This window comes from Chrysochloris asiatica, unplaced genomic scaffold (assembly GCF_000296735.1).
Source record: "Chrysochloris asiatica unplaced genomic scaffold, ChrAsi1.0 scaffold00002, whole genome shotgun sequence".
NCBI lineage: Eukaryota > Metazoa > Chordata > Mammalia > Afrosoricida > Chrysochloridae > Chrysochloris > Chrysochloris asiatica.
This window is the reverse complement of record NW_006408520.1, coordinates 45,661,099-45,682,041: the sequence shown is the minus strand read 5'-3', so window position 1 is coordinate 45,682,041 and position 20,943 is coordinate 45,661,099. Positions and strand designations below refer to the sequence as shown.

The window sequence follows — 20,943 nt, the reverse complement described above, 5'->3', positions numbered from 1 at the left end:
CTGAGGATTATACTTGCTTCATAAGATGTATTTAGGAGTTTCCCATCCTTTCCATGTTATTGAGTAGAAAGAATAGAATTGGTATAAATGAACTCTTTTCTGAATGTTTGATAGAATTCACTAGTAAACCATCTCTCTGGAATTTTTGGTGGGTAGGTGGAAGTTTTTTAATGATCTGACAAATTTCTTCTTTTGTTATAGTTCTGTTCATGTTTTTTACTTCATTCTCTGTTAGTTTTGGTAGGTTGTGCTTTTCTACACATTTGTCCATTTCTTCTAGATTTTCAAATTTGTTGGGCACAAGTATTTGTTATTATCCTTTTTATTTCTGTTGATTCTGTTGTGACATCACCAATATAATTTCTTATGTGTGTTATTTGTGTCTTCTCTTTTTTTCTTTTGTTAGGTTTTTTCAATGGTTTATCAATTTATTAATCCTTTTATAGAACCAACTTTGTGTCTTGTTGATTTTTTCTATGTTTCTCTGTTTTTATTTAATTTATTTATGCTCTAATTGCTATTGTTTCTTTTCTTCTGGTAGCTGTAGGCTGACTTTGCTACTCTTTTTCTAATTGTTGGAGATGTTGTTTTAATGTGTTGATTATAGTTCTTTTTCTTTTTTGGATATGTGCATTTATTGCTATAAATTGCTGTGTGAACACTGCTTGTGCTGTGTCTCAAACATTTTGGTATGTTGTGTTTTTGTTCTTATTTGATTCTAGGAATTTAAAAATTTCGTCTTATTTGTTCTATTACTTAATAGCTTTTAAGCAGGGTGTTATTCAGTTTCCACATATTTGATTTCATTTTCATGATCTAATTTTTTAGCATTGTGATCTGAAAAGATGCTTTGTAGTATTTTGATGTTTTGAAAAATTTGAGGCTTGCTTTGTGGGCTAATATATGGTCTATTCCAAAGAATGTTTCATGTGCACTGGAAAAGAATGTGTTTTGTGATATTGTTGGGTTGAGTTTTCTGTATAAGTCTATCAGGACAAGTTGGTTGATGTGTTGTTTAGTTCTTCTATATCTTTGTTGATTTTTTTCTAGTTGTTCTGTCCTTTATCAAAAGTGATATATTAAAATCTCCTACTAGTATTGTAGAGTTTTAGACATTCTTTCTGTAGTTAGAGTTTGATTAATGTATTTTGAGCCTCTTTAATTGGGAATATAAATACTTGTTATGGTTATGTCCTCTTGTTCAAATGACCCTTTTAACCATGAGAGAATGTCCTTCTTCATTTCTTATGCTGGTTTTTGCCTTAAGGACCATTTTTATTAGAAATAAATATTTCTACACCTATTCATTGTTGATTGCCATTATCTTGATATGACTTTTCATCAAATTTTGTCTTTTGTATGTAAGGTGAGTCTCTTGTTGACAGCATTTTGAAATATCCTGTTTTCTTATCCATTCTGCTACTCTCTCTCTGTCTCTTGACTGCTGCATTTATCTTCAAGGCCACTAATTCAGGCTTCCATAGATTCAAATCTACTCTTTTGCCCTTTCCATATAGTGTCCAATTCTAAGAACCTCGTATTAATTTTCTGGATTTCTATTTGTAGGTTTTGTATTGTTTCAAAATGTGCATTTATTTTGTCTGTTTTTGTAGTGTTTTCCTAAATTCTACTAAAGTTTTTTTTCTGTGTTTTCTTTGCTTTTCTTAACTTTTCTGTCAATATTTTGAAGGTACCTAAATACCATTTTTTTTGGACTTATCTTTCAGGTAGTTCCATTACTTTTTTGTTCCTGAGGAATGTTTTCTGGTTCTGCATCTTTCTCTTTTTTCTTCATATGAGCTAAGATAGTTTGTTGTCTCTGACACTTTGTGACATTCTATTTGTATTTAATTGATGACTGTATGTTGGTGTGTTCTTAGGTTCTCACCAAGTGTCTCTTAGATATAATTAGAGAATGGAAAAGCATGTGCTGTTTTCCATTTGCCATTCATGCAGCTCAGTTTTGGCTGGGTTTGGCTGGTGTTGGCTGATGTCTATCATTAATAAGGTGGTATCTAGGAGCTGGTATTGGCTCTTACCCAACAGGTGGAGCTGCAGAAGATATGGTTGTGACTGAACAGTATGGGTACAGTTGTCATCCCCATTGTGTGTGGAAAGAGGAGAATACACACACAGGAAACAAAACAGAACAATCAAGAAAACAATAGAAAAAAAATAATATAATAAAAGAAGCACAAATGGGCAGCAACAAGAAAAAATAATATAATAACAAAAATGAGAAAATAGGAACAAGAATATAGAGCTGTGCAAGAGGAAAATAAGAGAAAACAAAATGAAGAGAAAAGAACACTAAAAAATACAGATGGAAAACTTGCAGTTTGGGGGCAGGAGAAGCAGAGACTAGGGAGGCTTCTCAGTGGAGGTACAAAAAACCAGAGAAGATGCTTTCCCAGAACAGCCCCATATCTTTGGATCTAATATAAGGTGGGGAGCATCAGTTTCCTGTACCCACTGGTGGAGAAATCTGACTGTGGAGGGAAAGCACCCTGATTTCTGAATCGATCAGGATGCTGCCTGCAGGCCCCTTGGACTGGGATGAGATCAGAGGGTGGGGCTACAGTCCAGCTGATACAGAGATACAGCACTAAAAACCACAGAGCGTCATCTGGAAAAAGAAGTGTGATGAATTTTCCTCTTTTCTTTCCCCCTCTCCCCTGTCACACCCTCTCTGCCCAGCCCAGAAACCTTCAGACGGGTGGGAGTGCACACCCAAAAGAGTCCAGTGTTGTGCCCACAGTTTTCCCACAGCACAGGGAGGAAATCCATGGGAGCCCCAATGTCCCACAAGTGAATCCTTTGGCTACTTCTTGTAATGTCTGACTCTGGTACTCAGTCCTAAAGTTGACCTGGGTGGGATCCATTATTCCTGCCTTACCTAACAAGAGGCAGCAGGTCTGACCATTCAGCCAAACTGTATGTGTACCTTGTAAAACCCCAACATAAAAGGAAAGACCCAACACCAGCTACTGTATACAAAGATGCAGCAATTTTGAGAATTATGCTGTGCATACGCAGATACTTAACTGACCTTAAGAGATAAGAAATAGTGGACACTATTTCTTCCATTCACTTCTCAATATTTATCTGTGCACCTCCACGGTGGTGACTAGAGGAAAGGCCTGAGTGAGTGGACACCTCTACCACCACTGGAGGTTTCTACTGTGCACGCACACTGACCTGGGCAGCAAAGACTACTGGACAGTTGGCTACAGTTTTATTTTTGTTTTTGAGTGGTGTTTTTTCTCTATGTTTTTATATTGTTTCTGTTTTTGGTTGTTTTGGTCTCACTTTTTTCCTGGAGGTGGGAGCTTTCTCTCCCTGCGTTACCCAAGAAGAGACAGCAATCATGGCCATATAGCCAAGCTACAAGCATATCCTGTAATATCCCACCATCTGGATAGGAGCCAATGGCAGCTGCCAGGCATTACTTATGAAAAGGGAAGCCTATCTTCAGATCACATCCACCAGGAGACACTTAGTAAGCTTAACAACACAGCAACATACATTCATTCAATCATTGAAAACGCATTTAACTATTGAAAATATCCAAGAAAAAACAACAAAAGAGCTCAGCATATGTCCCAAAAAGAGAAGAGTAACTTAGACAAATGAGTTGGAGGCAGACCTAGACTTCCCACTAGAAGAAGAGCAGGCTTTGGATCTGCCTGAGAAGGAATTCAAAAGAAGGATATGGAGACAAATCCAAATGCTCCACAGATGGTTGCAGTAAAATAAGGAAGAAGTCAGGAAAGTGCTACAGGAGCAACCAAACAAGATAACTATAGCATTGGAAACAATTCCAAACCAGCAAAAAGAGGTCCAGATGATTAATATAAGCAATCAGAAATAGACAATACACTGAAAGGGCAAAGGAGTAGAACTGAAGAAATAGAAGCTAGAACCAGTGAGCTGGAAGACAAATCTCCCAATACTGCTAAGATAGAAGAGCAAGCAGAAAAAAAAAAAAAAAAAAAAAACCCGGAAGACAGCTAAGATTCATGCTGGATAACATGAAGAGGAATAATTTAAGAATTATTGGCATTCCAGAACAGAAAGAATCACAGAAGTCCACAGAAGAGATAGTTGAGAGGCTGCTGGAAGAAAATTTCCCTTACATCTTGAAGGATAAGAAGATAAGCATTCAAGAAGCTGAATGAATCCCAGGAAGGATAGACCCCAAAAGAAAATCACCAAGACATATCATAATCAAGCACTCCAAAATCAAAGACAAGGAGAGAATCCTAAAAGCAGCCAGGGAAAAGAGAGGTGTTACTTATAAAGGCAAGCAAATCAGATAAAGCTCTGACTTCTCACCAGAAACCATGCAGACAAGAATGCAATGGGGAGAAATATAGAAAACTCTAAAAGAAAAAAACTTCCAACCAAGAATCATCTATTCATCAAAACTGTCAATCAGATGTTGTTGATGTTATTAGGTGCCATTCATTTGGTACCTCCTCATAATGACCTTATGCACAGCAGAATGAAAAACTGCCCGATCCTGTGCCAACCTCAGTATTGTTGCCATGCTTGAGTCCATTGATGCTGCCACTTGACCAATCCATCTCATTGGGGGTCTTCCTTCTCCAGTGACCAGTCCCTCCTAACAATGCATCCAAAGGATGAGAGACAAAGTTTGGCCATCTTGGCCTCCAAGGAGCACCCTGGCTACACTTCTTTCAACACAGATTTGTTTGTTCTTTTGGCAGCCCATGGCACTTTCAAGATTCACCTCCAGCACTATAACTCAAAATCATCAATTCTTCTACAGCCTTCCTTATTCACTGTCCAGCTTTCACATGTATATGAGGTTATTGAAAATACCATGGCTTGGGTCAGGTTCACCTTATTAGTCCTCAAGCTGACATCTTTGCTCTTCAACACTTGAAAAAGGTCTTGTGCAGCAGATTTGCCTAATACAATACATCATTTGATTTCTGGACTGCTACTTCTGTGAGTGTTGATAGTTGATCCAAGAAGAATGAAGTCCTTGACAACTTCTCTCTTTTCTCCATTGATAAGAATGCTGTTTATTGGTCCAGTGGTGAGGATTTTTGTTTTTTTGACATTGAGATGTAATCCATACTGAAGGCTGTGCTCTTTGATCTTCATCAGTAAATGTTTTAAGTCCTCTTAACTTTCAGCAAACAAGGTTGTATCATCTGCATATCTCAGGTTGTTAATGAGTCTTCCTCCAATCCTGATGCCACATTTTTCTTCATATAACCCAGTTATTTGTTCAGCATACTGGTTGAATAAATATGTTGAAAGAATACAACCCTATCATACACCTTTCTTAATTTTAAACCATTCAGTGTTCTCATGTTCTGTTCGAACAACTGCCTCTTGGTCCAGATACAGATTTCTCATGAGCACAATTAAGTGTTCTGGAATACTCATACTTCTCAATGTTGTCCATAGCTTGTCATGATCCACAGAATTGAAAGCCTTTGCATAGTCAGTAAAGCACAGGTAAATATATGAATTCTCTGCATTCAGCCGAGATCCATTGGACATTAGCAATGATATCCCTCATTCTATGGTGTCTTCTGAATCCGGCTTGAACCTCTAGAAGTTTTCTGTCAATGTATGCTTGAAGCCATTTCTGTATTACCTTGAGTAAAACTTTACTTGCATGGGATATCAAAGAGATTGTTTGATGATTTCTGCATTCTATTGGGTCACCTTCCTTTGGAATGGTCACAAATATGGATCTCTTGCAATCAGCCAGAGAGTTGTCTTCCAAATTTCTTGGCAGAGATGAGTGAGTGTCTCCTGTGCTGCCTCACTTTCTTAAAATATTTAAATTTTTATTCTATGAATATTGTGGTGCCTTGTTCTTTGCCAATTCCTTCAATGCACCTTGGACTTCCTCCTTCAGTATCATTGGCTCTTGCTCATATGCTACCTCTTGAAACCATTGAACATTAAACATTTCCTTTGGTACAGTGACTCTGTGCATTCCTTCCATCTTTTCTGGATGCTTTCTGCATCATTCAATAATTTGCCCAGAGAATCTTTCAATAATGAAAGTTGAGGCTAGAATTTTTTTCTTCAGTTCCCCCAGCTTGAGTAGGCAGTTCTTCCCCAGTCGCATTTTGAGTGCCTTCCAACCTGAGGGGCTCATTTTCTAGCACTATATCTGACAGTGTTTCTCTGCTATTCATAAGGTTTTCAGTGACTAAATATTCGAAACTAGTTTGTCACTTTTTCTTCCTAGTCTGTCTTTGTCTGGAAGCGCATCTGAAACCTGTCCACCATAGGTGACCCTGCTGATATTTAAAATACCAGTGGCATAGCTTTCAGAATCACAGCAACTCACAAGCCACCACAGTACAACAAACTGAGAGACGAGTGTTGGTCAATCAAATACGATGGTGCAATTAAAACATTCCAGGATAAATAGAAGCTAAGAAATTTTGTCAAAGTAGATCCAGTCCTTCAAAACATCCTAAAGGGAGTTATTTAGAATGAATACCAACAAGAACAGACACCAACCAGAGATTGATGGACGTGGCAACACCACCCAGAACTCAGTCGGCAGGTAGCAGAGTTCAGAACAGGACAAAATAACAAAAACTAATTCAGAGGACCGGTGAAGCCAATCAAAGATCAAAATAATAACAGTGTCAAAGAAGGGAAAAATATAGGAACAGAGATCCAGGTGTTGAGGAGGTCAGGTACATTGTAGGATACAATAGACTATATTAAATGGAGGGAAGAGTTAATAGAATATAGGGTAACCCCAAGGAAGGTTAGTACTTCACAACTTACTATGAATATGAAGATCCAAGCAGAACAAGGAAACATTAAAACTAAGAAGAAACTGACAAGAAATAGCACAAAAAAACACAAACTCAGCAGAAGAAGGCATGCAGAACAAGGAACAAACAGCATAACAAAAATTTAAAATAATGACAGCAATTAATTCATTTGTTGTTGTTGTTAGGTGCCACCAAGTCAGTACTGACCCATAGCAACTTTATACACAACAGAACGAAACACTGCCCGATCCTGGGCTAACCTCATTACTGTTGCCACGGTTGAGTCCACTGATGCTGCCACTTGGCCAGTCTGTCTCAGTGGGGGTCTTCCTCTTTTTCTCTGACCCTCCCACTTTACCAAACATGATATCCTTCTCCAATGACTGGTCCCTTCTGACAATATGTCTGAAGTATGAGAGATGAAGTTTGGTCATCTTGGCCTCCAAGGAGCACTTTGGCTGCACTTCTTCCAAAACAAATCTATTGGTTCTTTTGGCAGCCCATGATACTTTTGATTCTCCTCCAACACCATAACTCAAAAGCATCAAGTGTAATTGATAATTACATTGAATGTCAATGGATTAAATGCACCAGTGAAGAGACAGCGAGTGGCAGAGTGGATAAGAAAACGAGACCCTTCAATATGCTGCCTGCAAGAGACGCACCTTATACACGAAGACAAAAACAGACTAAAAGTTAAAGGATGGAAAAAATATACCAAGCTAATTGCAAGAAAAACAAGCAGGAGTGGCAATACTAATCTCTGATGAAATAAACCTTAAGGCAAAAATCAGCATAAGAGATAAAGAAGGGCACTATCTCATGATTAAAGGGTCAATTGAGCAAGATGACATAACCATAATAAATATCTATGTTCCCAATGAAAGAACACCGAGATATATAAAGCTAACCCTACCAGAATTGAAGAAAGAAATAAACAAATCTACAATTATAGTGGGAGATTTTAATATGCCACTTTCAAAAAGGGATAGAAAAAAACAGAAACAAACTCAACAAAGATACAGAGGAACTAAACAACACAACCAACTTGATCTCATAGGTGTGTACAGAGCATTCAACCCAACAACAGCACAATGCACATTGTTTTCCCGTGCACATGGAACATTCTCCAGAATTGATCAGGTATTAGATAACAAAACAAGCCTCCATAAATTTACAAATATCAAAAGACTACAAAGCACACTTCCAGTTTGGGGGCAGGGACGGGTGTGGGGAGAGGCAGGGAGAAGCAGAGACAGACAGTGAAAAGTCCTCTGCCAAAAACCAATAAAAAAGCAGAGAAAGAGCAATCAGCAGAAAAACTGCAGAGCTTTGGATCTCGTTTAAGTTTCTGACCACCAGTTCTCTGCGCCCATTGAAAAGAAATCTGCAGGTGAAAGCAAATACAGTGATTTCTGAACTGATGCAGCCCAGCTGCCTCAGTGACCCAGCACTAGAAGCCTTGGAGCAGTGTGTCTGAAGGGAGAGGTGTGACCAGTTTTTCATGTTTCACTTTTCATTTTTCATGTATCTCTCCTCTTCACCCCAATCGTGCGCTCACTGCACAGCCCAGACACCTTCAAGCGGGTGGGAGCATACCCCCAAAAGGGTCCCACATTACACCCACAGTTTTCCAATGGCACAGAAAGGAAACCCTGAGGCTGCTTCTTATGACATTTTGACCTTGGGAACCCACCCCATAGTTAACATAGGCGGGACACTTTGCACAGCAAAGGCCAGTGAACAGTGTCAATCACAATTTTAACATACCACCTTATTAAGGAGCTCTGGTAGCACAGTGGTTATGAATCGGGCTGCAAACTTTCAGGTCAGCAGTTCAAAACTACCAGCTGTTCCACGGGAGAAAGATGAGGCTTTCTGCTCCCGTAACGATTTACAGCTTCGGAAACCCTGTACAGGGTTGCTATGAGTTGGAACCGACTCCACGGCACATAATAACAACTACCTTATTATTTTGTCTCTGTTGTTGTATTGTTTCTGTCTTTGGCCCTTTTGGCTTCACTCTTCTCCCAGGAGTGGGAACTTTCTCCCCCTACCTTACCTAAGAAGAGACAGCAATTGTGCCAGTATAGCCAAGCTACAAGCATACCCAGTAGTACTCCATCATCTGGACAAGATCCAAAACCAGCTGCTAGGCATTACACGTGAAAAGGGAAGCCTATCTCCAGATCATATCCACCAGGAGATGCTCAGCAAGCTTAAGTAAAAGCAACAAACATCCATTTAAACATTAAAAACTCACATAACTGTTGAAAATGTCCAAGAAAACACAATTAAAGGTATCAGCACATGTCCAAAAACAGAAAAAAAGTAACTGAGACAAATGAGCTGGAAGCAGACACAGACTTTGCAGTAGAAGAGCAGGCTCTGCATCTTTATGAGAAGGAATTCAGAAGAATAATATGGAAACAAATTCAAATGCTCTGAAAAGGGGTGGAGAAAAATAAGGAAGAAGTCAGGAAAGTGCTACAGGAGCAATCAAACAAGATAGATATGGCATTGGAAACAATCCAAAACCTGCAAAAAGAAGTCCAGATTTTATTATGATTAATAATAAAATATCAGAAATGCACAATACACTGAAAGGGCAAAGGAGCAGAAAGGAAGAGATGGAAGCTAGAACCAGCGATCTGGAAAACAAATCTTTCAAAATACTACAAAGCATCCTTTAAGACCACAATGCTATAAAATTAGAAATCAACAATAAGATGCAAATCAAGGAAATAAAGTCAGATACATGGAAACTGAATAACATCCTGTTGAAAAGCCACTGAGTAGTAGAAGAAATTAAACGTGAACTTACAAAAACATATGAGAATGAAAACACAACATACCAAACTCTTTTGAATACAGCAAAAGCAGTGTTGAGAGGACAATTTATTGCAATAAATGCACACATCCAAAAGAAGAAAGAACCAAAACAAACTCATTAACACAGCATCTCTGACAAGTAGAAACAGACCAACAAAGAGAACTTATAATCACCAAAAGAAAAGAAATAATAAAGATTAGAGCAGAAATAAACAAGATAGGAAACAGAAAAACTCTAGAAAAAATCAACAGGAGAAGAAGCTGGTTCTTTGAAAGGATTAATAAAATTGACAAACCATTGGCAAACCTAACAAAAGAAAAGAGAGAGAAGACACAAATAACACACATTAGAAACCACATGGGTGATGTCACAACAGAACCAAAGGAAATAAAAAGGATAATAATAGAATACTACAAAGATTTGTACTCCAACAAATTTGAGCACTTAGAAGAGATGGATACATTTTTATAAAAAGATGACCTAGCTAAACTAACACAGAGTGAAGTAGAAAACTTGAACAGACCCATAACAAAAGAAGAAATTGATTAGGTCATCAAAAACTTCCCAACCAAAACCAGTCTAGGTCCAGATGGCTTCACTGGTGAGTTCTACCAAACATTCAGGGAAGAGCTGTCAGCAATTCTACTCAAATTATTCCAGAATATAGAAAAGGATGGAAAACTTCCTAATTCATTTTATGAAGCAAGCATAACTCTCATACCAAAACCAGGGAAGGACATCACTAAGAAAGACAATTATAGACCAAAATCCCTCATGAATATAGATGCAAAAATTCTCAACAAAGTCCTAGCCAACAGAATTTAGGAGCACATCAAAAAATAATACACCATGACCAATTGGGATTCATATCAGGGATGTAAGGATGGTTCAACATTAGAAAAACAATCAATGTAATCCACCATATAAATAAGAAAAAGGAAAAGAACCACATGATCATATCAATTGATGCAGAAATAGCATTTGATAAAATCCAAAATCCATTCCTGATTGAAACACTCAACAAAGTAGGAATTGAAGGGCAATTCCTCAACATAATGAAGATCATATAGATGAAACCAACAGCCTACATTACTCTCAATGGAGGGAAACTGAAAGCCTTCCCTCTGTAAACAGGAACCAGACAAAGATGCCCTTTGTCACCACTCCTATTCAATATTTTTTAGGTAGCCTTAGCCAGATCTATATGGCAAGATAGGGAAATTAAAGGCATCCAAATTGGCAAAAAGGAAGTAAAACTCTCTCTATTTGTGGACCATATGATCCTATACATAGAAAACCCCAGACTCAGTAAAAAAGCTACTAGACATCATTGGAAGATTCAGCAATGTGGCAGGGTATAAGATTGATATACAAAAATCAATTGGATTACTTTAATAATGACAGTGCTGAAAAGGACATTAGGAAAGGAATACAATTTACAATAGCTGCCCAAAGGATGCAATATGGAATAAATGTAACCAGAGAAACAAAGGACTCTGGTAGCGTAGTGGTTAAGAATCGGACTTTGAACCTCAAGGTCAGCAGTTCGAAATTACCAGCTGTTCTGCAGGAGAAAGATGAGGCTTTCTGCTCCCATGAAGATTTGCAGCCTCGGAAACCCTGTGCAGGGTCGCTATGAGTCGGAACTGACTCCACGGCCCATTACAACAACAATACAAAAAAAAAACTACCAAACACTACTACAAGAAACCAAAAGAGACTTATAAAAATGGAAGAATATACCATGCTCCTGGATAGGAAGGCTTAACATTGTGAAAAATTTCAGTACTGCCCAAAGCAATTTACATATGTAATGCAATCCCAATCCTGATTCCAATGACAGTCCTCAAAGAGTTGCAAAAAAGAATTACAAACTATATAGAAAGGAAAGAGACCCAGGATAAGCAAAGCACTGTTTAAGAAGAAGAATAAAGTTAACAGCTTCTTACTCTCTGGTTTCAAAATTTACTACATGGCTACAGTAGTCAAAACAGCTTAGTACTGGTACAATGAAAGATACATTGATCAGTGGAACAGAGTGGAGAATCCAGAAATTAATCCATCCACATAAAGTCAACTGATTTTCGACAAAGGGCATAAGAATATCGCATGGGGAGGAGTCTCTTCAACAGATGGTGCTGGGAGAACTGGAAAGTGATATGCAAAAGATTGAAACAAGACCTTTACCTCATGCCTTATACAAAAACCAACTCAGCATGGATTAAAGATCTAAATGTGAATCCCAAAATTATGAAGATCATCATTGAGAAAATAGGGACATAAAGGCTCTAATACAGGGAATGCACAGATTACCAATCATTTTGGAAATTACATGAACAGAAGTAGACAAAATAGATGATTGGGGCATACCAAAAATTAAAAAATTATGTGCATCAAAAGACTTCACCAAAAGAATAGAAAGGGAACCCACAGAATGGGAAAAAATGTTTTGCAATGACACATCAGACAAGGGACTCATTTCTAAAATATATAGGAAACTACAACACCTCTACAAGAAAAAGACAAATAACCCAATTAAAAATGGGCACAGGGCATGAACAGACACTTCACCAAGGCAGAGTTCTGGGCAACTAACAAACATATGAAGAAATGCTCAAGATCACTAGCCATTAGAGAGATGCAAATCAAAATAACAATGAGACATCATCTCACACAAGCAATAACAGTGAAGATCAAACAGTAGAGGACAATAAATGTTGATGGGGATGTGGAGAGACTGGGATTCTCCTACCTTTCTGGTGGGATTTCAAAATGGTCTAATCACTCTGTAAGACAATATAGCGCATTCTCAGAAGTTTGGAAATAGAAATACCTTATGATCTAGCAATTCCTCTACTTGGTATTTATCCACAAGAAATATGAGCCATAACACAGGTAGATATATGCACACTAATGTTCATAGCAGCACTATTTACAATAGCAAAAAGATGGAGACAGCCTAAGTGCCCATCAATGGAAGAATGGATAAACAAACTTTGGTACATACTCACAATGGAATATTGTGCTACCTTGAAGAATAACAAAGAAGCTGCAAGCAACCGCATAATATGGATGAATCTTGAGGACATTATGCTGAGGGAAATTAGTCAGCCACAAAAGGAGAAATACTGCATAGAACCATTATTGTAAAAGATTAAGAAAAAGTACCCACACTAAAAGGGAAAAAAAAGTTTGCTGGTTCCCGGGGTGTATGGGGTGCGGTGAGGGGAGGAAGGGGAAGGTGTAGCACAGGGTAGGGAATAGACACAAGATAGTTTGGGTGCTGGGGAGGGGGACAATACACAATACGCAATACACAAGAAGGGGTAGGAGAATGGAAGAATAAGGCAGATGGAAGAAAATTTAGGTAGATTTGCATGGCCTAATAGGACAGAGTAAATAATGATGTATGCTCAACTTTGGAACAACAAGGCTCTGGGATACAGGGGTTGAGGTATGGTTTGAATGGGTAAAAGAGGGGAAATAATGTTAAGATGCTTGGCTGTCTTTTCTTTTTTAAAATGTTTTATTGTGAATTATGTGATAGTTTACATGGGAGAACATTAGCTTTACATTCATCCTGTCGTATATTGCTTCATTGCCATGGTTACAATCCCCTCTATGTATCATCAACCAACCAGAGGGTATATCCTGCAAGCCTGCCCCCTGGTCATCAGCATACAGTCCCTCTCCCTCTCTGGTTCTAGAGTCCCCAACCGATCCATCTCTCTACGTCATTGTCTCTGCCTCCATCTCTGGCATCACTGCTTCTCTGGGTAGGGTCTCACACTCCGGTCCTCTCCCTTGATGGTTCCAGGGACCTCCGCTCCTGGACTGCATAGTCAATCACTCCCCTCCTTTTGCTACAAAACATCCACCTTTACATTTCCAATCCTCACAGTCAGTTCTGATAACAATTATTCACCTTGTACCACAAGGCACCTATCCTCATCTCCTTTATTAGCCCCACCCAGACAGATTGGATACTACTCAGTGGAGATTCTACCTTCCTCTGTGCCCTCTGGATCTACGCTCCCTCTTGAAAGTTTATAAGCCAGTCACTTCTTGCCTTTGTAGCACCCCTATTTTGGGTAGCCAACATTCAAGTTGCCCATCCCTATCCTCTCCATGTGTGGAGGAGGTGGGAATGATCCTCGCTGTAAAGATTTGTTCCCTCTATTGAGCTACTGCATCCATAGGTGTAGGTCAAGTTCATCAAATTATATCAGATTATGCTCCCTCCCCCCTGCTTCTTTCTTCTTCTAATTGAGCTCTGATCATCCAGTCATTGAAGCCAGGTCAAGTGGGTATTATCTGCAAGTGTGGTGTTCTTATGCATATCCCCTTGCTTCTTATCAGCTGGATGCTTCACTTTCCACTGTAATCCTCTGTAGCTATGTCACTGACTTTGGGCCCAGGAGTCCCCAGGTCTTGACACACTGCTGGCCAACCAGGTCTTCACCCAGGTTCACAGGAGTCTATTGAATGTTGTAGTGCTTAGCTTGCAGCTTCATTGCTGTTTGTCCCTCACTTCCCCTTATCGGTGACCAATGTGGTTACCAATCAGAGTTCATGTCTGCTCATGTATTCCCATTGAGTCTTAGTCTTGGAAGGGGGTTTGCCCTGAGGGGACCCGACCACTTGCCTTGATGTCTCCTGAGCGAGCAACCTGCTTCTTCTTGTAGTAGTCATTCAGGCTTGTCTGTCTTTTGAATCTTGGTTTCCCTTGCCTACTATTGTAAAGTAGACATTTGAGGGGTAGAGAAAGAAATAGCCAGAAACATCATAATAGAAAGCTTGTAAGTCTGTCTTTAGCCTATAACTGATTGGAATATCTAAAATGGGGCTAGAACTTGCCCAGTGAAAGGAGGCTTTACATAAGACCATAGGTGGAATCCTGAACCCCTCCAGAATCTTCTTAGGTAGAAATTTTCTACTTGAAAGGACAAACAGTTCAGCCTGGGTGGCTAGAAGAACAGAAGATACTTCTTGAAAGAAAAAACAGCAGGAAAAACAAACAAACAAAAAACAATAGCAGCAGTCTGATTGACTAATTCAATAACAAGGAAGTTGTTTGTCCAGGACCCATCAAGGCAAGTGGTCAGGTCCCCTCAGGGCAAACCCCCTTCCAAGACTGAGACTCAAGGGCAATACACAAGCAGATATGTGGTCTTGCTGGTAACCACGTTGGTCTACCGATATAGGGAAGTGGGGGAAAAACAGCAATGAAGTTGTGAGCTAAATCTGAGCATGTTCAATAGATTCCTGTCAACCTGGGTTGAGATCTGGTTGACCAGCAGTATGGCAAGACTTGGGGATTCCTGGGCCCAGGGATATGGCCACAGAGGTCTAGAGTGGAGATTGAAGCATCCAGCTGATATGAAGTGAGGGAGATGCACAAGAACACTCATACTTGCAGATAGTACCCACTTGACTTGGCTTCAATGGCTAGATTATCAGAACTCGACTAGAGGAAGAAAGAAGAGGAAAAAAAGGGTAATCTGCTACAATTTGATGAACTTGACTTATATTTATTGATGTAGTAGCTCAATATAGGGAACAAATCTTTACAGTGAGGATCATTTCCACCCCTTACCTCCCAGTACACAGGGTTGACAAGGATGGGCAACTTAAACATTGGCTACCCAAAATGGGGGGGTGGGGGGGCTACAAAGGCACGAAGTGACTGGCTTACAAGCTTTCAAGAGAGAGTCTAGTTCCAGAGGGTGTGGGTGAAGGTAGAATCCCTACTGAGTGGTTTCTAAGCTGTCTGAACGGGGCTGGTGAAAGAAGATGGGGATAAGACTCTTGTGGTTCAATAGTGAATAATTGCTATCAGGACTGACTGTGAGAGTTGCAAATGTAAAGGGAAACATTTTGTAACAAAAGGAGGGGAGTGGTTGATCTTGTAGTCCAGGAGTGGAGGACCCTGGAACCATCAAGGGAGAAAAGCGGAATGCGGGATGCTATCTAGAGAAACAGTGATACCAGAGATGGAGGCAGAGATGATGACCAGGAGAGATGGAGTGGCTGGGGACTCTGAACTCAGGGAGGGAGAGGGGCTGTGTGCTGATGGCTGGGTTGGCAGACTTGTGGGGTGTACCCTTTGGTTGTTTGATGATGCATGGAGGGGATTGTAATTGCAATGAAATGACATATGATAGGATGAATGTAAAGCTGATGTTCTCCCATGTAAATAGTTACTCAATTCACAATAAAAACTTAAACAAACCCCAAAACAGAGGTGGAAGATGAAAATAGAGACTAGAGAGTAGTCAAGAAAAATCAAGGGAAAAAAGAAGGTAAAAATGAGAACTAGAAGAAAAAAATAAAAGCAGATAGAAAGGCTATAAAAAAGGTAGAAAGGTATAAAGAGGAAGAAGGAGAAAGAATAAACAAACAAAAACAACAAAGTGACAAAAGGAAAAATATGCAAACAAAAAAACTACTGCAGTTTTTGGACCCAGAGAGGAGAAATTCTGGGGCACTCCTGCTGACCAAGGAAATGGAGGAGGGATATGATAATAGCTAAATTCCTAGCCATAGGTAGAGTTCCTATAGACCTCTGTGTGTCTATTTTCTGGGCACCCAATCCTGAAATAGTTTATGGAGCTTCTTGAAGCTGTTTCAGTGTCAGAACCAGATGGCTGCTGGGGGCAGGATGGCTGATTATGAAGTTTCCTGATAGGCTAATTATGGTCTAAAGGCAATGTGGATTCTGTAGATCTGGATCTGAGTCTGTATCACATTGGCACAAACTGTGAGGGTCACAACTCCTGGAGATCAGGGTCATGCTGGGGTAGATGAGGTTTGGGGCCGGCCTCACTTTTGTTGTCCAGGGAAATGTGGGAATCAAGAAAGAATCCCATCTTTCCCAATGCCCATGTGAATCTGCACCATCAGACCACCAATCTGCCTGTCTCTCTCTCCCAAACTGCTCGGTAACAATTTTTTTAACCACTTATTTTTGTGGAAATATTTGAGTTATCTTTCTCCAAAGGTTTCCACTGTTTGCTTAGAGGTTCTTCCCCCAATATTTTATTATGATCATTTTCAGTCATGCAGCAGTTAAAAGACTTTTTAATAAACATCTCTATACTGATCATGTAGATTTTATAATTAATGTTTTACTATTTTTGATTTATCACATACTTCTTCATTTATCCATCTCAAATATGGAGATTTTTCTAAAACCATAGTTGTGATTGTAATATAAAATTTACATATTATTCTTAAGTAAATGTTAAATAAGATTTCCAAAATTATTGCAAAGTATGGATAAACACTGTACTGCTAACTGCAAGGTCTGAAGTTCAAACCCACCAGCTGCTCCATGGGAGAAAGATGAGACTTTTCTGCTTCTGTAATTTACAACCTTAAAAATTCTATAGATGGTTGCAGGGTCACTAACGTTGTAATTGAGTAGGTGCCAGTGGTTTATTTTTTAATTCATCAACATGATTTAAAATGATATAAAATAATTCATCTCTATATGATCAGTATCAGTTCAGTAAGTGTTTTTTTATGATTTTGAATTTTGTTCTACATTTTTCTCCCATTCTGTATAAGCCCTTCTGTTGTGATTCCAATCAGTGCAGTCTCGGTAGTGGTAGCATGCGCCATGTGGTTATTCTGGTCTCAGACTAGTGGGGACTGTGGTTCACATGATTCATTTGTCCTTTGAACTAATTGTTTCTTTGAGTCTTTGATTTTCTTCTTCATTGCTTTGGACAGGAAGAAGCAGTAGTTGAATTCTTGCAAGCTTTTAAGACCTCAGTTGCTACTCACCAAAATAGGATGTAGAACATTGTCTTTGTGGACTATGTTATGCCAATCGGCATAGCTGTCCCCTGAGATGATGGTTCTAAGCCTTTGACCCCAGTGATTTAGTCCCTCAAGGTGTTTGGTTATGGCAAAGTAGTTTGCATAACTTTACCCCCTGTATGCTCTGCTATGAACTTGGATATATTTGTAGTGCATGCAGATACATATGTACAAATATCCTTTGTTAAATCTATATATGTTTGTGGGTGTACTCCTATATGCATGCCACACCTGTTCAGTTTATATGTCTACCTGTGTGTCTGTTCATAAATTAGAGTTTGCTATTACCTGTTATGTAGAGTTCTGGTGTGGTGCTGTAGGATAAGCACTGGGTCGTAAAGTCATTTGAATCACAAGGTTGGTGGTTCAAACTCACCAGCTGCTCTGCAAAACTTATACAGGGTTGCTATGAGTCAGAACCAACTCAGTGGCACTTAACAACATTACTGTTATGCAGTGTCATGTATATAATAGTATTTATTCTTGTTGTCTTTTACTCTTGCATATCTCAGTCTCTTACTTTACCTTGGTAATGCTGTCTTAAGCTGCCATTTACTATGTATTGCTTTTCTCTTCACCCAAGTTATTATATGTCTACTAACTAATTAGTGATTTTCCTTTTCTCCTCCTCTCATCCCTGGTAACCAACAAAGAATGTTTCTTTCTGTGTACAAACCTTTTCTTGACTTTCTATAATGGTGGTGTTTTTAGGTTTCATTGAGTTGGCTCTGACTCATAGTAGCCCTCTGTACAACAGAATGAAAAGACTGCCTGCCCTGCACCAGCTTCACAATTGTTATGTTTAAGCCCATTGTTGCAGCCACTGTGTCAGTCCATCTTTTTGGGATCTTCCTTTTTTTTTTAACACTGATGCTCCATTTTACAGAACATGATGTCCTTTTCCAGGGACTGGTCCCTCCTGACAATATATCCAATGTACAGTCAGATGAAGTCTTGGCATCTTTGTGTCTTTTTCCAATACTGATTTGTGTGTTCTTTTGGAAGGTCATGGAGTCTTCAATCTTCTTCACCAACATTACAATTCAAATGCCTCAGTTATTCTCTGATTAACCCTCCGTGATATCTTTGTTCGTTAACACTTTAAAGCGGTCTTTTGTAGCAGATTTGCCCAATGCAATTTGTCCATCGATTTCTTGATTGCTGATTCCATGAGCATTGATTGTAGATCCAAGTAAAATGAAATGCTTGATTACTTCAATCTTTATTATGATGTTGTTTATTGGTCGCTTGTATTTCTGTATTCTTTACATTGAATTGTAATCTATACTGAAGGCTGTATTCTTTGGTCTTCATCAGCAACTTCCTCAAGTCCTCTTCTTCACTTCCAGCAAGCAAAGTTTTGTCATCTGCATATCACAGGTTGTTAATGAGTCTTTCTCCAATCTTGATACCACATTCTTCATCATATAGTCTAGATTCTCAGATTATTTGCTCCACATACAGATTGAATATGTTCGGCCCACACCTTTCTTGATTGTAAACAATGTATCCCCTTGATCCATTTGAACAGCTGCCTTTTGGTCCATGCATTAGCATAATTAAGCATTCTGCAAAGATAGCATTCCTTGCAATGCTATCTCTAGTTTGTTATGATTCACACAGTTAAATGCCTTTGCATAGTCAGTAAAACATAGTAAACATCTTTCTTGTATTCTCTGCTTTCAGCTAAGATTCATTTGATGCCAGCAATGATATCCTTAGTTCCATATCCTCTTCTTAATCCAACTTGAATTTCTTGCAGTTCCTTGTTGATATATTGTTGCAAATATTTTTGAATTATCTTCAACAAAATTTTACTTTTGCGTGATATAAGTGATATTGTTTGATAATTCCCACTATTTGTAGAGTCACCTTTCTTTGGAATGGGCATAAATATGGATCTCATTCAGTCTGTTGGCTAGGCAGTTGTCTACCTAATTTCTTTGCATAGACTATTGAGTACTTCTAGTTATGCATTTGTCTGTTGAAGCATTTCAATTTGTATTCTGTCAATTCCTATAGCCTTGTTTTTTGCTAATGCTTTCAATGCAGCTTGGAGTTTTTCATTTAATACCATTGGTTCTTGATTTGTATGCTACGTCTTGAAATGAATGAATCTCCACCAATTCTTTTAGTACAGTGTCTCTGTATAGTCATTCCATCTTCTTTTGATGCTTCCTGCATCCTTTTATAATAGAGGTAATTCACTGGGGAAAAAAAACCAAAACTAAGGTACCACCTTTATTTTTTATATCAAACTGGAGAAGAATGCAGAAAAAAGGCCTTAATTCCAGGAGAATCTACTGTTTTCCTTCCCTTCCTCCTAGTTTGAATATCCATTGTAAGTTGCAATCCTTTGTCTTTTTAATTGTTTTTTTGGGTTAGCAGAACTAAACTTCATCATAGTTGATGTTTGCTGTTGTTAAGTGCTGTTGAGTTGGTTCTGACCCATAGCAATCCTGTATAGACAGGTTTCTAAGGAGAAGCTGATATGTTTGAATTGACCTTGTGGTCTAGTGACCACTATGGGGCAGTAGAGTATGAAGTGCATCCTGAGTTTCCTGCCAGAGTTAGTGGTTGTTGTTGTTGTTGTTATGTGCTGTGGAGTTGGTTCCGACTCATAGCGACCCTGTACAGGGTTTCCGAGGCTGTAAATCTTTACGGGAGCAGAAAGCCTCATCTTTCTCCTGTGGAACAGCTCGTAGTTTCAAACTGCTGACCTTGAGGTTTGCAGCCTGATTCGTAACCACTACGCTACCAGAGTTAGTGGTGGGATGGATCTTTTTCAGGCTGTCATGTTCTACTCATAAGAATCCTAAGAATTCCAAAATGGTGGGCTGCAAAGTGGAATAGAGGATGGGGTTGGGTAGCTTCAGGACTTGATGCAGTAGGAAGATTCTTTGTTAAAAAAATATCTTTACTGCTTTGAGATGTGTTGTATCCTCATTTTAATTTACATTAAAATATGTGTGCATGTTACTTTTAGAAAGTAATTTTCCTTGCACCATTTTCCTCAGTTCTCTGATATTTATCTTATTTATCATTAAATTTTTAACTTTTTTTTTTTTTTTAATAGCTACCACAATGTTTGAAACTGGAAAGGATAAAGTTAATCCAAATGAATTTGCCATGGCACTTGATGAAACTCTTGGAGACTTTGCATTCCCAGATGAATTTATCTTCGATGTTTGGGGAGCTATTGGTGATGCCAAACAAGGACGATTATGATGTGAATGATACATCTCTGAAGAAATGAACCTTTGTTTATTTAAAATATAAACAAATCATCAACCTATAAGGTCTAGTTTTATATACTGTAGGAATTCTGATTTAGTTATGTGTATGGAGTACATTCTTTGAAATAATTTTGGTTACTTTGATTTCTGGGTACTTTTTAATGCAGTTGCTTTTGTAATGTGCTTAAGATAAATTACCTAAAATTATAATCAATTTTAATTTTCAAAAGTCTTTTAAAGTAAATTTTAAGGAGTATTTTTAGAT

At 38.7% G+C, this 20,943-nt stretch overlaps 1 protein-coding gene across 1 annotated transcript in view; it reads left to right on the top strand.

Annotated features, from left to right (window-relative positions):
• GIPC2 (GIPC PDZ domain containing family, member 2) overlaps positions 1-20,670 on the top strand; it is a 123,827-nt gene extending 103,157 nt beyond the window's left edge. Inside the window, exon 6 of the mRNA XM_006831083.1 lies at positions 20,519-20,670. Within this exon, the coding sequence (XP_006831146.1) occupies positions 20,519-20,670 (152 nt within the window). The remainder of the gene's footprint in view (positions 1-20,518) is intronic.
• Positions 20,671-20,943: the final 273 nt, after the last annotated feature.